At 34.3% G+C, this 18,487-nt stretch overlaps 1 protein-coding gene across 1 annotated transcript in view; it reads right to left on the bottom strand.

Annotated features, from left to right (window-relative positions):
• Nucleotides 1-18,487, bottom strand: part of Stk3 (serine/threonine kinase 3) — a 324,266-nt gene that overhangs the window by 67,938 nt on the left and 237,841 nt on the right. The window contains exon 10 of the mRNA XM_071602220.1: nt 8,722-8,897. Within this exon, the coding sequence (XP_071458321.1) occupies nt 8,722-8,897 (176 nt within the window). The remainder of the gene's footprint in view (nt 1-8,721; nt 8,898-18,487) is intronic.

Here is an 18,487-nt window from a genome sequence, read left to right as displayed (position 1 = left end):
ATCAGGAAATATGATGGAAACCAATTATGGAAAGTTTTCTGATATTGAATTACTATTGTGTACATTCTAAAAAGCTGACTTAATTATTAAAGTATAAAAGTAATTTCAGATTTAAAGAAATTTAAATTATGACAGTTTAAGTAAAAACCAATCCATTATAAAAAATAATCCATTATAAAAATCACCCTGATAAATGCATTACTAGTTACCTCAAACAATTATAACTTATTTGAAATCTAATGGTTTATTGATTTCAAGAGGTATACACTATGGGTCATCAGTCTTAAAATAAAAGATTATAAATTAGATTGCCCACTCTTTGATCCTAAATTCCACTATTGGTTAACATTTCTTTTTTTGTCATCACCCCAACAGTCCCCAAAGCTTACTGACTAAACATCCAAAATGAGGTTATGAACAGAAAGCCCTCATAGTCAAAATAACTTTCCCAGACATCAACATTAGCCAAAACATATGCTTGGAGTTCAACATTTTTTTAAAAATGTAAAGTAGCCAATTTTTCAACACAATCTTCTAAATAAATTACATTTTAAAAAGAACAAATTACTGTGAAGAAAGTTTGTACTTTCTAGAACTCTTTTTTGTTAGACATTTTTCTTTTGCCATGTGCTTTAAACATCTTAATAAATTCCAACATGGTGACAAGAAACCACATACTGCACCTGTGCTTTCTATTTTAATTAATCCAATAAGTACAGGCTTGCTCACTTTAATTTGTAAAGGAAATGATGATACGCATTTTAACTTAAGGTATGAATTACCTAAATAAGCTGAATTAGCTTAATGTTTCAATAGACTTTGCCTAGACAAACCATGAAATAAAATTTCAGAAACTATGGGATCCTTAAATGTCATTTTTAGAAATAAGAAAGCAAAATGCTCATTCTTCCTCAGGTAGCCAAATGGATTAAATTATACTGAAGAAAGAAACCAGTGGAGCAATTCAGAGTCACTAAATTTTTTATCTGTGACTACTATGGAATCTATTAAATCCAGTTTAGTTGCTTAGTGACTATTAACATTCATTTCAACTTGTACATAAATACTATCTTTGAAGCCGGCCACTTTCCTTTCTGAACAATGGTTATGTTTGCCTTAAATATCTCAGTAGACTAATGGTCAAAACCTTACAACAAGTCTACATGGACCTAGACAACCACATGACACAACTGTACACACACTGCACCATCTGTTGGATATGGCTGCCAGCACAATTTCGTGAGCTGGCAAAGGACTGAAATAGTCAAGAATTCTGCAAGTATTTCAAAGTGCAGGCTTCTCATTAATTTTAATTTCCTGTTGGCTCTACAAGGAATGAGTGAGTAGTGAAAGCACAATGTGCCACATACACTCGAGTTTATGCCACATGTACACCTGTAATCATAAACTCTTATCCAGGGCTATCCACTGGCACATTTAGGATTTTACGTGTTTGTTTCTTTTTTACCCTAAAAGAAATAAATCTGAAACATCTACAGTTATCTCTTCATACTTAGCTAATACACTCTCTCACATCTGGAAATACTTGACAATAATCATTTAATTAATGCAAAGCTAATTGATGACAATGTGCTTAAAAACTTCACTCAAATAAAGTGGTTTCCTCAGTCCACAGAACCAAGAACTGAAGGGAACAAGCAGTCCTTTGACTAAGCAGTACACTACAAGAGAAATTTTTATCCATCATCTCTTTAAAATGCAAAGACATCATCTGTATTTAAACAGATAAAGTAGATGATAGCAAACTGCCAGTGGGTAATAGTGGGTAAAAAAAAAAAAAAAAAAACAAACTGGTTACTGCTGCTGGTTATGTTCTCCTGAAGGTTTTCAGAATCTGTCTTGCTGAGGGCTTTCTAAAGTGCTACCTTTTTAGAGCTCCTATAATCCACTGCTGTCTCCAGTTTCTTAATTACCCATTTACTACTGGGGGTAACGTTGAAAGGTGAAAAGACCCTGACAAGAAAATGTTTCTCCAGAAGAAGGGAAGACACCCAAAATGCCCATGGTGGCTCCAGCAGCAGGGCTGGCACTTTCTCTGAGTTTAATATTTTCTGCATTTTGCAGAAATGACTTATTTTGTTTTGTTTCCATATAACCCTATTGAATTACCAACTAAGGAATCAGAGGTAGGACTGCAGAAAACCTAGGAAAGCCCCAGGCAAGTTTACACTTAGGGGAGAGGATTTGTTTTTCCTCTGCTACAATTATTGAGACTTTTCCTCCAGTACTGCCCAAGAGGATTCTTATATGCCTTAGCTCAAAAGAACAACATGAATTGAATAAATATTTAAGAATCAGAGTAATCAAGAAATGTTAACTGACAATTCAGTCTGGGTCAAAAACAAAATGGTTGATTTACCTAATTCCTCTTATACTAGTAATTATTGTCAATCCAATTTCTTTCTGTTTTAAAAAAATTTGGAACCAATATAGTGGATCTAACAGATGGCTTTTAAAGTTTTTGTTCTTATTCCAAAATCTTTATGTTACCCAAAATATATCTATTTAAATATGATACTGTAATTTTTGCAAAACAAGATCTACATGCGCTCTATTTAACACTAAACAATCTGGATGCTAAGGCTGTTTGGAAATAATTCTAACAAAAACTGAAACATTAGACAAGTGCTATAATAAACAGATTTGCCTTTTACATTTGTTTTGGAAATCTTCAGAGACACAGCCTAAATAGAACTATTTAGTAGAATTAAAATTATTACCACAGGTCAATTAGTTGAAATATACTTTATCTCCCATCTTTATATGATAACCCCCAACTGGTGACATCATAAACTGTAATTATCATCTTATTACATCCAGGAACATAAAATGAAATATACTTCCCAGAACATCCAAAAGACAAATGCTAAAATGATTTAAAAGAAAATACACAAATTATATTGCATTCAAGCTTTAAGAAAAAAAGTGCTTCCTATTCTGCACATCTGTCTAGCAGGTGCCTCAATGAATAAACTTTGCCCTTTAGGAATATGCTTTGACGATGAAGTGTCCTCTCTTATATTTCTTTCTTGAAACTTATTTTCCTCAAGGCAGAAGGATAAACATTTTATGTCCTGAAAATATGGTCAAAACAAGTTGAGCTTGTTTTAAGCAACTTCTGTTATTCATAGAAATCACACAAAATTCAGTTCTCTTTTGGAAGGTAGCTTTGAGGAGATAACAAAAACCTTAGCACAATTTACACTTTGATGAGTCACATTTTTTAAACATTCTATATCTAATAGATGAGGGAGTGATTAAGACCAGATTTTCTTTATTATTAACAGCTGGTATCTCAAGTGGAAATCTATCTTTGCTTTTAGTCCACATCCCCATTTTGTGAGCAAAGTATTCTACCAAATCACTTCACTGTGCCCACCTATGCCTCTTCTCTAATTATTCTCTCTCCCCTTATACACTTATCTTTTGCCATACTCACTATGACTCTTAGAAATTCTTTACTTATATCCTGGCTATCATCCCTTTATTCATCTTTATTTATTCCCATCTACATTTCCCTCAGTGGCTATTACATTTCATCAAAGGGATGAGAGGGTTGAGCAGTTCCAGTTGACAGTATAATAAATGCTGGGGAAGAACTATTCTAGTCACTCCCTTATTCTCCACTCCCTGTTCAAGGCTATCTGCCCTGTAAAAGTAAAAAAATTAATAATTTTGCAAAAATTGTATCTAGCCATATAATCCCTTCAAATCCCTTTCTTACTGGAAAGGTTCCCTCCCCACTTTTAAAATTTTTACCTTTAATTCCCCACTTTGTAGTACTCTTCAACTGAGTAAGTCAACTATTTTGTTGAATGATCTTTCTTAATGTTTCCTGCATTGATTCTTGGTTTTTCTTTTCGTTTCTCTATTTTGTTTCAAGCCTTGCCACAGACCTGATTTCCCCTCTCTCTAGTCAGACCCTATTGACATACAGCTATTGTCAATCAATCCTATATGCTATTCTTAAGATTACTATCTTAAAATGCCTTTCATCATGTTATTCTCCAACTTAAGTTCCTTCAGTAGCTTCCCATTCTCTATGAAATACAAATTCAGACTTTGTGATCTGACTTAGACCCACCTTTCACTTTTATGTCCCATATTGTTCCAAATTAACCACCACAAACTTGAAGGTCTCTACTTGTATTAGTCAGCTTTTCCTCACTATGACCAAAATATCTGGCAAGAACAACTTTGAGAAGGAAATGATGTATTTTTGATCATACATAGTTGCAGAGTTTTTTATTCCATGGTTGACCATCTCCATTGCTTTGGGCTTGAGGACAGACAGAACATCATGGCAGCAGGGCATAGTAGAAGAAAGCTTTTCAGCTCATGGTAGTTGAGAAGGGGCGAGGAGAAGGAGGGAGAGAGACAGAGAGCGAGAACTCGAATGAGAGAGCAAGCAAGCATGACCTCAAAGAGCAAGCCAGGGACAAGATATAGTCCCCAAGGCCATGCTCCCAGTGACCTTGTGCTCTACTTCTTTCAACAATGCCCCACTTGCCTATAGTTTTCACCACCTCCCAGTAGTCCATTCAGCTACCAAAGGATTAATTCACTGAAGAGGTCAGAGCCCTCATGATCCAATCACTACCCCAAAGCCCTACCTCTGGACGTTGCTGCACTGGAAACCAAGCCTTTGACACATGAGCTTTTTGGGGACATTCCAGATTCAAAACAATACTACTTTATTGTCACCCAATATACCTTGTGCTTTTCTACTGCTACACTTTTGGATTTTTTATTTTTTTTGGTGGTTGGGGGGATTGAACCCAGAGCCTCATGATGCAAACTGAGGCTCTATCACTGAGCTACCCTAGCTACCCCCCCTCTACTCCTCCCACCTCCACCCCTGTCCTTTAAGCTTTTATTTTATAACATCAATCTTTGAAAAGACTGCCTTTCTTCTTTCTTCTCTCTTTTTTAGGGGGGTCAGGGTACTGAGGATGGAACCTAGGGGTACTCTACCACTGAGTTACAACCCTAGTCCTTTTTATTTTTGAAATAGAGTTTTGCTAAGTTTGAGCTGGCCTCAAACTTTTGCTCCTTCTGCCTCAGCCTCAGGAACTGCTAGGATTACAGGTGTGTGCCACCTCACCTGGCTTATGCTATCCAGATATAGTCTCTCACCATATTATAATTTCATAGATTACTCCATCCCCTTTACTAACTCCCCTCTTATGCCAAATCAAAATTATAACTCTGAATCACAACTTAACACTTCTTGATAAATAAATATGTATAAAATTTATTTTTACCCATAGTGCTTAGCCTATGGGTAAAAGCACAAAGTAGTACATTTGTTAAATTAGCTTAATTTTTCTAATAAATTTTGGGATTCCAAGATAAAAGGTCTCCAAAATCTATATTAGGCTGAAAACATTACCAGAATTTACTTATAAGAGGTAGTTGGCTGGTCTGGGGCTGTAGCTCAGTAGTAGAGCACATGCCTGGCATGCATGAGGTCCTAGATTAGATCTCAGCACTGGAATAAACAATCAATCAAACAAATAAATAAGAGCTAGCCATTGGGAAAAAAAGACTAACAAAACTTGAATAAATTTAAGAGAGACAATTGAAGGCTACATGTAAAATATTGTGTGCACATATATAAAAAAATTTAAAAGTAGGGTACTGAAATGACCCTTATCGAACTCACTAAAGTCCTTCCATCTTCTGAATTCAATATTCTAATTTCTCTTGAAGTCTATCACATTTTCTATTAGATTGTTTGCAAAGATAATTGCCATCATTTCTTCCATTTCATAAGGCCCTTTGCAAATGTGACTTTGCTGTTTTTCCCAAAATGAGGTGAAATTTATATCCATATACCTTGAATCTGGACTGGCTTTCTGACATATTTTGACTAACATAATATGCAACAATGACACAACTTATGAATTTATTTTTTTTATTGTGGTAAAATATACATTACATTATTTTTTTTTTTAAAAAAACATATGTTTAGATCTTTGATCCACTGAGTAAATTTTTTGTATATAAAGTATGGGAAGGGCTGAACTACATTTTTTCATGTGGATATCCAGTTTTCCCAGAACCATTTATTTAAAATGTTCTTTACCCACTGAATGGTGCTATAATTTTGATGCTGAATGTCACCAAAGACCTATGCATTAAAGGCTGGTACTGTTGGAAACTGGTGGAATGTTTGAGAAGTGGGATCTAGTATGAGAATCTTAGGTCATTGGGGGCATGCCCACAAAGGGAATTGAGAGACCCAGCCCCTCTCTTTCTCTCTTGCTTTCTGGTCATGAGCTGAGAAGTTTGCTCTGCTACTTGTTCCCTGCCACTGCCAGCTAACATTCCCACCAGAGGTCTAAAAACAATGGGTTTATGATTATGCACTGTAACTTTTAATAACTTCATAAGTTAATTCCTCAGGTGTTAATTAAGAATGATCTTGGTACTTTTCTCAAAATTTTTTGACCACAGATATGAGGATTTAGTTCTGAGCTCTCTATTTTATTCTACTGGTATACCTGTTACTCTGTATGCCAATACCACAGTGTTTTCATTAGAGCAGTTTTGTAGCAAGTTTTGGAATCAGGAAATGAGACCTTCAACTTTGTTTTCTTTTCCAAGATTGTGTTCGCTATAAAGGGTACTGTGGAAATCCAAATCAATTTTAGCACGAATTTTTCTATTTTTACAGAAGCACTAGGATTCTGATGTAGATTATATTGAATCTGTAGAACACTTTGGGCAGTATTAATATATTTTTTTAAATATTATTTTTTAGTTGTAGTTGGACACAATACCATTATTTTACTTTTATGTGTTACTGAGGATTGAACCCAGAGAACCGCACATGCTAGGCAAGCGCTCTACCACTGAGCCACAACCCCAGCCCCAAGTATTATTATCTTAATAATATTAAGTCTTCTAGTCTTTGAATAGGAGATGTCTTGTCTTTTCACATATTCTCTAACTTTTTTCAGCAACATTTTGTAGTTTTTAAATGTACAAGTCTTTCACCTCCTTGGTTAGAAACATTCCTGAATATTTCATTCTTTTTAATGCTACTGTAAATGGACAGCATGTATATTCTAAACTGGGATCAAGAGGCCTTGCAACTTCTGTTTTCAAGCTCTCAGAAGGCTGTTACTGCCACATAAAAACCTCAATGGGATCATATGAGCTACCCAACACTTAGCACAACTGCCAGACACATGAGCAGGTAATTTTAGAAAAACTATACAACTGCCTCAGTCAAGGTGGCAGATAAGTACAACCACTTGAGAAAGAAGGATTACTCAGTTAAACCTGACCAAACTGTTATCCCACAAAAAAGTGAGCAAATAAAATAGTTATCTTAAGCCATTAAGTTTTGGGATGGTAGCAAAGAATAACTGAAACTGAATTAAATCACTTTATTTGCTCTTTCTTAACTATGATAATTTATTCATTACTTATAGCTCACTCATTTCAAACCATTTCCCAGAGGCTATTAAGATTTATTCTAACTGAGACAAGACAGAGTTTTTGATGCTAAGTACTCTACATTATTCATCATGTTCATGAATTATTTAAAGCTTGAATGTCAGCATACTAAATAATTTATAATTTTTTTTAAAAGTAGACAACTTAAAATGAAATCTTACCAGAACTAAAAAAACGCAGATTTTTTCCTAATTTCTTATTTCAATATTGAAAAAACGGTAAACAGGTATTACAACCTGTGATTTACACTAAGATTTGCTAGTAATTATTACTAAACTTTTTGAGGATGGATTTTTAAATTTTATCATAACATTATTAGAAAACTCAAATAATCACATTATTTAGGAGAAAAGTATTTAAACTTAAAAACATTCCAAATCTCAAAGAATTGAGGTATCATGATATCTAGGCAAAATGGCTTAATATTGCTTAAGAATTTTAAAGATATGCATGTATCTAAATTTTTACTTACTTATAGGTTCTGTGTTTATTTAATAAATATAAAAAATTACAATTTTATTTGGAAAAAAACTTCCAGAATACTATCAAAAGTAAAAAATTATTTAAAAATTACAAAAATTTACTTCATAAAAAATTTTACTCCATTAAAGAATTTATTTTGAGAATCTATTCTTTCAAATTCTGCAAACAGTTGCTTTAAAACTGAGTATCTGTATTCCTTGCACCATTTAAAAGAAATAAATAATAGTGGGGCAAAAGAAATAAAGAAAAATACATAACAGGCGATAAGGCAGTTTTAACTGAAGCTTATATGTGACCTAAATACATATAGTCCAGGACTATTAGTTCTGACAAACCAAGCAGAATTAGCGCTCAAGTAGAAACTAATTCAGATGCTTTCAAAAAATTTTTCAAAGTGTATGTCATAAATACTTTTTCATCTTTTATTCTGGTAACTGAGTTTACAGTCAGAAGTATCTCATATTTGCACTACTGAAAAATTCTTTTGTAATAGTTGTCATTTTAGTTTTAAGAAATCCTACACATTTCTCTGAATTTGAGCCATGATTTATTTAACTATAAGCAATTATTTATGTTCTCTGTAAAAATCTTTCTGCAAACAAACTACAATTTCACCATTTCCCTACTCATACACATGGCTATATGTTAAATATTAATAGTCCATAATTTGTATTTATAAATTATGTGTCTCGATGTGATGATAAAATACAAATGTAAAAAACATAAGTGGAAGAATTCAAATGTACTTACAAAGTCAAAGTCTCCATCTTGAGGAACTTTCCAGTTATCAGGAAAAACATTTTTGGACATAGGGAAGGGTTCATGCATGTTCTGATTACAGTTTTCATGATTCTTATTCTTGAAGTCTTGCTTATCAAAGTAGTCCATGAAAGATGGTCTTTGTACTTGTGGTGAAGTTGCATTTCCTTAGGAAAACAAAGAACATAAGGAGGGCATAAGCTCTTACATTTAAAGATGTATGATCTTTTTTGAAGTGTGATTTTTTATTTATTGGTACCAGGGATTGAACCCAGGGTAACTTAACCACTGAGCCACATCTTCAGCTTTATTTTTTTATTATTTTTTTTGCACCAGGGATTGAACTCTTGATCCTCCTGCTTCAGCCTCCCGAGCCGCCGCTGGGATTATGGGCATGCGCCACCATGCCCAGCTGAAGTGTGATTTTTTAAATTGAGCCATATAATAAATTAGTACTGCACAAAATCAAAGCCAACATATCAATTTATGAAGAACAAAGTAAAATAAAAAATACATTTAAAAAAGTATCCAAACCCAATAAAAATTAAACTGATAAATAGATCTAAAATATTCTCAGATTATAGAAATATTTCAGATTTTCAGCAGAATATCATCTTATTAAAAATCATATCAGATGTCTTTGAAATTTGTCAAAGAAAATGAACTTTAAAAATCCAAGTGTTTTTGGTGTTCTTTTTTACATTTAATCCTGTATTATTATTGTAATTAACAAACTTTCAGCTGTCACAAATTATAGAACTTACTCAGGATTTCTCTTACACCGATTTCACTACTCCCTCAATCTCACTAGCTGTTTTCCTTCTCTCTAAACTTTCAAGGCATTGTCTGACATATTTATATGCATGTCTTCCACAGCTGTTTTCTCCAGCCCAGACCTTGCTCGTAAGTTATATCCAATTTTATAACTGCTTGCTGTTTTACTACTTAATCAGATGATTTTGAGTTACTAATCGCCAATTCTGAAACTAAATACAAGAATTTTTTCCCTTAAATCTGCAGACCCTCTCAAACGTTCTATCCTGGTTAAGGTCAAAATTATTTATTAAATCTCCCAAAGTGATAAACTTAAGAATTAACTAAAAAACATCTCATCATACTGAGGCAAGCAAGTAGACCCTACACCCTCAGACAGAATAAGGGCTTCGGAGAAGGGAAAGAAGGAATGAGACCATGCTATCCTAAAAGGAGACACTGGGCCTGAGAAATATTCTGTCATTGTCCCTGACAGCTTCAACCCCAACACCTCTTTTGTAGCTAGAATGTCCTCTTACTGTTCCTAACAACTTCAGTCACCAGAACTCTTCCTTAGCTAGCTACCCTTACCCCTACCTGTAGCAACAGCTGAGCATCAGATTCACCCTTATTTGAAGTACTTCCTATCCTGAATAGATGTGCCAAACCATAGGTTGGATTCATCCTCTTAATTTTGTAAATAAGGGATTGAAATTATACATTTCTGATTGGTGTATTAAGCTCAGAGCTTGAAGAGCTTGATTGGTAAATGCAAGTATCCCTCACCCCACCAATCATCTGTACTGGGCCATCAGTTATACCTTTAAAAACCCCTGGACAACAGACATCCACTGGCATCCCTCTTTTGGGACCCCTCTCTCTTTGGGAGCTCTGCTTTCTATTACTCTAATAAATCCTGTTACTTTATTCTTACCCTTGTGTCTGTGGATTTCATTATTCAAATTTGTGAGACAAAGAATCAACTGGACATCTACACTCTTTGTGTTACAACATCAAAATGATCATTAAGTGATTTTTCAAAAAAATATTTTTAGTGGTAGAGGGACACAATACCTTTATTTATTTATTTATTTTTATGTGGTGCTGGGGATCGAACCCTGTGCCTCACATGTTCTAGGCGAGCACTCTACCACTGAGTCACAAGCCCAGCCCCTGATCATTAGATGTTTTTAATTCTTCTATTCATGAGTTGTTAAAATTAACCCTTTTTCTCTATACATCATTGCTATTGTCTTAGTTTAGTTTCTGATGATTTCTTGCCAAAGTCATCATACAGCCTCCAAACTGGTCTCCATGCTTCCAGTAGTTCAGTTTTGATTTTATACTGTCAACACAGTGACCTTTGTAAATACAAATCAAACCATGTCATTGTTCTTGCTTAGAATCTTTCAATCAATCCCCATTTTTTTTATACTGAAGAATTGAAGTGGGAAATAAACATTTAGAATAACTAGATTTTTAATCTGGCAGTTAAGGTATTGATCAGTAGTCTCCAAACTGGATTCCTTAAAACTCTAGGACTCCAAATAAATGTTCAAGGACCACTAAGAAGGCATCTTCCACAAAATTTTCCAAATAGAAAATAAGCTACCTTCTTGAAAACTTCATGAGGGAATACAGGACATTCAAATCTCTCCTGTAATTTACACTCATGTTCCAAACAAATTCCTCTGTCACATATTTGTCTCTCAGATTTATGAAAACAGATATATGGCTCCTATCTTGGCTATCTGTTTTTCAGATGAAACAGCCCCATTTTCTTTTGTGTGACATGTTTTTCAGACTCATCACCATCCTGTTTACTTGCATGTGGGGACAGGTCAGTATTGCAATGTTCCTATAAATTGAACCATAATATTCATAATAGTGATATGGCCAATCTAAAATGCTTTTTGCAATCATGAAATTCATATGGAAAAACAAAAGACTCAGAATAGCAAAAGCAATTCTAAGCAGGAAGTGTGAATCAGGTGGTATAGCGATACCAGATTTCAAACTATACTACAGAGCAATAGTAACAAAAACAGCATGGTACTGGTACCAAAACAGGCGGGTGGACCAATGGTACAGAATAGAGGACACAGAGACCAATCCACAAAATTACAACTTTTTTATATTTGATAAAGGGGCTAAAAGCATGCAATGGAGGAAGGATAGTATCTTCAACAAATGGTGCTGGGAAAACTGGAAATCCATATGCAACAAAATGAAACTGAATCCCTTTCTCTCGCCATGCACAAAAGTTAACTCAAAATGGATCAAAGAGCTTGATATCAAATCAGAGACTCTGCACCTGATAGAAGAAAAAGTTGGCTCCGATCTACATATTGTGGGGTCAGGCTCCAAATTCCTCAATAGGACACCCATAGCACAAGAGTTAATAACTAGAATCAACAAATGGGATTTACTCAAACTAAAAAGTTTTTTCTCAGCAAGAGAAACAATAAGAGAGGTAAATAGGGAGCCTACATCATGGGAACAAATTTTTACTCCTCACACTTCAGATAGAGCCCTAATATCCAGAGTATACAAAGAATTCAAAAAATTAAACAATAAGATAACAAACAACCCAATCAACAAATGGGCCAAAGACCTGAACAGACACTTCTCAGAGGAGGACATACAATCAATCAACAAGTACATGAAAAAATGCTCACCATCTCTAGCAGTCAGAGAAATGCAAATCAAAACCACCCTAAGATACCATCTCACTCCAGTAAGATTGGCAGCCATTATGAAGTCAAACAACAACAAGTGCTGGTGAGGATGTGGGGAAAAGGGTACACTTGTACATTGCTGGTGGGACTGCAAATTGGTGCGGCCAATTTGGAAAGCAGTATGGAGATTCCTGGGAAAGCTGGGAATGGAACCACCATTTGACCCAGCTATTGCCCTTCTCAGACTATTCCCTAAAAACCTTGAAAGAGCGTACTACAGGGATACTGCCACATCGATGTTCATAGCAGCACAATTCACAATAGCTAGACTATGGAACCAACCCAGATGCCCTTCAATAGATGAATGGATAAAAAAAATGTGGCATTTATACACAATGGAGTATTACTCTGCACTAAAAAATGACAAAATCATGGAATTTGCAGGGAAATGGATGGCACTAGAGCAGATTATGCTAAGTGAAGCTAGCCAATCCCTAAAAAACAAATGCCAAATATCATCTTTGATATAAGGAGAGCAACTAAGAACAGAATAGAGAGGAAGAGCATGAGAAGAAGATCACCACTAAACAGGGACGAGAGGGGGGAGGGAAAGAGAGAGAGAAGGGAAATTGCATGGAAATGGAAGGAGACCCTCATTGTTATACAAAATTACATATAAGAGGTTGTGAGGGGAAAGGGAAAAAAAAACAAGGGAGAGAATTAAATTACAGCAGATAGGGTAGAGAGGGAAGATGGGAGGGGAGGGGAGGGGAGGGGGGATAGTAGAGGATAGGAAAGGTAGCAGAATACAACAGTTACTAATATGACATTATGTAAAAATGTGGATGTGTAACCGATGTGATTCTGCAATCTGTATTTGGGGTAAAAATGGGAGTTCATAACCCACATGAATCTAATGTATGAAATATGATATGTCAAGAGCTTTGTAATGTTTTGAACAACCAATAAAAAAAAGAAAAAAAATGCTTTTTGCAATAGTACCAGTTTAGCTTAAAACTACCAGTACTACTATGACAACTTAGTAACACTGCTGGCTGAGTATGATATAAGGTCATTCTGGTCAAAAGACTGCAATTCCAAAAACATCTTTAGGAATATAGAATGAATTGGAACTGATACCTATTTTCTGTGGTAAATGCAAGAATCTGAAATTCTCTAACAGCAACAACAACAAAAAAATAGAGTGAGATGAGGAAGATGGAATTGTCAGACAAGCATCCCTTCTGCCCTTTCCTTTCCCTGGCTCTTAGATTTCTGTGTATGTCATTTGGCAGAACTGGAGTGTAGGTGAGTTTGCTTAGGTGAGGACACAAGGGAAAATGGTAATGATAGCATTTATTCATTTAAAAAATTTTATCTCACTGCCTAAAAATGACATGATTTCTCTTTAAGTTTTTATTAAGTTTTTATTGACTTAATGGAGTAGGTGTTTTTCTTTTTTAAACCGTGGTAAAAATCACATAAAATAAAATGTACCATCTTTAAATTTTTTATATACCCAAAAGATTAAAAAAGGGTCATGAAGAGATAATAGAGGTATTTGTACATTCATGTTCTTTTATAGCATTATTCACATTAACTAAAACATAGAAACTACCCAACTGTTCACTGACAGAATGGATAAGCAAAATGTGAAGAAGGAAATTCTGACACATGCTACAACATGGATGAGACTTAGGATATTATGCTAATGGAAATATGCCAGTCACAAAGAGACAAAAATTGCATGATTTCATTTAGAATAACTACCTAGAGAAGTCAAAATCAGACAGAGTCCAAGAAGCCAGAGAGAACAGAAAATGGGGAGTTAACATTTAAATGGGTAGAGTTTCAGTTCAAGAAGGTGAAATTCTAGAAGGTGAGAGGAATAGCTAGATGTAGTTAATCATTAGATGTTTTTAATTCTACTAAGTCTTTTTCTATATATGTATAGATCCTTATGTATAATCCCAGCTACTTGGCAGGCTGAGGCAGGAAGACCTCAAGTTTGAGGCCAGTGTCTGGCAACTTAGCAAGACTCCATCACAAATCAAAAAATGAAAAGGGATGGGGATGTAGCTCAGTGATAAGAGTGCCCCCCTAGTACCCGTGAGGCCCAGGATTGACTCCCCAGTACTGACCTCCCATCTCCCGACACACAAAAAAGTATGAAGATGGATAGTGGTGGTGTTTGTACAATATTATGTATTGAATACTTCTGAACTGTACAGTTAAAAATGGTGAAGACACTAAATTACTTTTCCATTTTTATTGTGGTAAAATACACATAAATAACACTTAACCATTTTAAAGTATATGGTTCAGTAGTATTAATATTACTTTTATTACTACTTATGTATTACTTTTTCAGTAGTATTACATATAACCTCCAGAATTCCTTTCATCTTACAAAACTAAAATTCTGTACCCATTAATCAAAAGCTCCCCATTTTCCCTCTCCTAACCCCTGCCAACTACCATTTTATTTCTTTTTTTTATCTCGCTACTTTCTACCTCATATTAGTAGAATCATTATAGTATTTCCTTTTGTTTAGGACTGGCTTATTTCACTTAGCATAATATCCTGAAGGTTGATTCATGTTGTCCTATGTGTCAGAATTTCCTTACTTTTCAGGGATAACTAATATTCCACTGTGTATGTTACATCGCATTTTGCTTATCTATTCATCTGTCAGTGGACATTGGGTTGCTCTTATCTTTTAGTTATTGGGAATTATGTGTTACAATCATGGGTATACAAATATATCGTAGACACACAGCTGACTGTGTGATTTTAAGTTAACCATCAATTTAAGTTAACTAAGTCTTTTTCTATATATGTATAGATCTTTATTTGCAAGTGATCTTAATTTAATATCTACACAGAAACCTTTTACATTTTCTTGTGGGTATTTTGATGGATGAGCTTCAATTCTGATCAACTGAATCATGACACAAAGTAGATGCGTGAATAATATAACTATTAGTAATATGCTTATTTAATTTTTTCAAAATCTGAATTACATCTTTTAAATTTCATTTTTTATTGATTTTTAAAAATAAATGACAGTGGAATGCATCACAATTCTTATTACACATAAAGAACAAGATTTTTCATACCTTTGGTTGAATATGAGGTATATTCACACTAATTCATGTCTTCATACATATACTTTGGATAATGATGTCTTGTTTCTGTCTTAGCCTTTCATTAAATTGTAAGATCCCTAATACAGGAATCTACACCCTGAATAATTTCACAAATAAGATACCTCTGACTATCAATGATGTTTCTATCTACCCAGAAGTTCAATCTCTATAAACCTGAAAAGGAGCTATGAGATGCTATGTGTTTTTTGATCATTATTTTTGAATTGGTGGAAGCTACTGCTATCAACTGTACTGTGATAATATACTTGAGATATTATTATAATTAGAATAACTGTCCCAGTAGAATCAAGAAGAATATGATATTCAGAATATGCATGTACTAGAAAAATAGAAGATGATTCTCAATATAACTCTTTCTCTAAATACCCATTCTCTAATTCCAGGTGTTAGAATGCTTAAATATAAGTGTGATAAAATATATGGAACCCATATCATACCAACTGAAAAGATACTGAGTTACTCAAAATTAGAATAGTATAAAGCAACAGTATTTGTGGCAAACTCTATAAACAGAGTATCGTCATATTTCACATGCAAAAATAAATAAAATAAATTTTAAAAACCTAACCAACCAAACAAAAGCTCCTTTCGTACAGTTCATCAAGATAATGGCCAAAGCTACCTTTAAATTACTGGTCAGAAAAAATTTTACTAATATGTTAAGAATGGAAATACATATCTCATATATATTTGCAGAAGACAAGGTGTTCTATTTCAACAATCAATAAATATGTTAAAAAATCAAGATTTTGTTTTTATGGTGTCCAACTTCAACTTTGCTTCCTGAAATCCCAGAAAGAAACAGAAGAAGGGAAGGAAGTAGTTAATTTGACAAGATTTTATGACTGACATTTGGACAGGACACAAATAATCCAATGACAGATTTTTAAGTATCCTTGATTTGTCTTTGGGCCTCATCATTAATAAGACATATTTCTCTATCTCCAGAATGAAAATTTTGTTTCTATGGCAACTTTTTATTCCAAAATAGTGTTCAGAAATTTAACCTTGGTTATTCTACACATCTGCCCCATTTTATGGGAAAATATATTGAAGTGTGGCTAAACTTAACAAACTTTCTACAAAATACTTAAGAAAATCAAGTCAAAGTGGTAAGGAGATATCCCATGAAGAAATCATTTGAGCAATATTCTTTTCTTCTTTTGCATGCTTGTACACATGCCCCTTTCTCTTTCTTAAGAGAGGAGTAATTTTTTTTTGGTTGAACTGGGGATCAGACCTAGGGCACCATGCCTGCTAGACACAAAATAAACTGAGCTACACTCCCAGTCCAAGAGTAATTCTGTAATGGAATTACATTTTATTCCTAAATTCTGATTTGCATCAGAAAGTCTTAAAATGAGTAATACACATAAAGACATCTATAAACTTGAACTTTCAGTACAATAAGGGTTATTAATGTTATATAGAAAAGTCAGAATCAGAGGACAGGGAAAATGGGATTTGAGAGAAACTAACTCAGAAAATTAAGAAACCCATGAAGATCACCATTATCAACTGACAAAGGAATAGAAATGTTTCACTAAAGTATATTTCTAGATAGGTTTTTTAAAAAGTAAATTCAAGGGCCTTGGAAAACAAACAGGGACACATACAAATGGCACTTCTAATCCACTTTAGAAAACAGCACTCCACAACCATTGTCCCTACCCCGAATCTTTCTCCTCTCTCCACACAAGGCCAGGACCACATTGCTCTTACTACTTTTCCCTTCCACCTACCACTGGCTTCACTGCAAAGATTCTAGTTATGGCCTCTTTGTTTTCTTTTCAAGTCGAAGGTAGGGAAACTCTTCATCTAGGATATTTACCAATATCCTGGCACCATAATGAGTCAGGGGTATTTTGATAAACCAGTGACCCTTAATTCAGATATTTGAGTCAGAGAAAATACACCCATAGCATTTTAGGAATAAATGGAAGACTTAACTTTTTCCTACCAGAAAATAACATAAAACAACTACTCTAGTATGACCTACACATTAAAAGCAGTAGTATGCACTGGAAAGGAGGAGAAAAATAAATCTCAAAATTTGTTTATTTTTATTTTGGGAATAAAGTGGGAAAAACTTTTCATATTTTATAAAAACTTTCACAAAAATAATAAGATGGGCTCAGGAGGTATTTCCTTTGGAGATAAAATAGGGAGAAGACTGAAATAAAGATAGTATTCTGTTTTGAGACGAGTCAGCAAAGTAGAAACTTGACAACAGTGGCAACACAAAGGGCAGAGGCAGACCAATCTCTGAGGTTGAACAAAAAGGAATTACTGGGAAATTTCATTCCAGAAATCTACTTTCCCAACCCTAGTAGTCATGGGCCTGCTTCTAACACTATCCTAATCAGGAGCTTCTATTCTATGAGCTTCTACAAGCTACTTTCAAAAGCTTCTCAGAGTAAAACAGCTGTCTTCCTAAAATCTATAACCTCTCTTTTCCATAGCAAGAGTGCATCTCTTATGGGTAGAGTGGCCATCTAATAAAATTGTGGCCAATGATACATAAAATAAGAGTCTCTATGAAAGTTCTGTTTTCTTGATTGAGGTACCACCCCTTCTATCTCTTGCTTTTTCTTCTTGCCTGGAATGCAGTGTGGAGAATAAGCATTTATTCTGTAAGCAGAAGGATAACAGTAACACCCTAAAAAGGAATTATAGAAAGGCTCTCTAATGACTTCACAAAATCACTTTCTCAGTGCAGAACACTCTGCTTCTGGATTTCTTGTTAAGTGAAAAAAGAAATGAATCCTAATTTATTTAAACTACTGTTACTTGGGTTTTCTGGTACTCACAGCCAAGTTCAGCATTTAAATGGTACATTTCTATTCACAAGTGGAAGGTGTAGGAAGAAGGAGCAGGAATGAAGATTTTGTTGCAAGAACATCCTGACTTGAAATTTGAAATCCACTATTATAAAAAGAAAACCACATAGTAGTTTAATTGTCACTACATTTCAGACAAATTTAAGGACATTTTACTGGCTAACCTAAAAATCGATGGTAAAATGCCTCATGGGTTACACACTCAAAAGTTTGGAAAATTATCTATTCTTAGGTTAGAAATAAACATTCTTACAAAGAGTTTTAAAAGTCTAAACATCAAACAAAAGGCAGTCTGTTCCATTAATTTTTTAAAAA

Source organism: Marmota flaviventris, chromosome 15 (assembly GCF_047511675.1).
Source record: "Marmota flaviventris isolate mMarFla1 chromosome 15, mMarFla1.hap1, whole genome shotgun sequence".
Taxonomy (NCBI): Eukaryota; Metazoa; Chordata; class Mammalia; order Rodentia; family Sciuridae; genus Marmota; species Marmota flaviventris.
The sequence above is the reverse complement of the archived record's forward strand: the minus strand, read 5'-3'. Positions and strand labels throughout refer to the sequence as shown.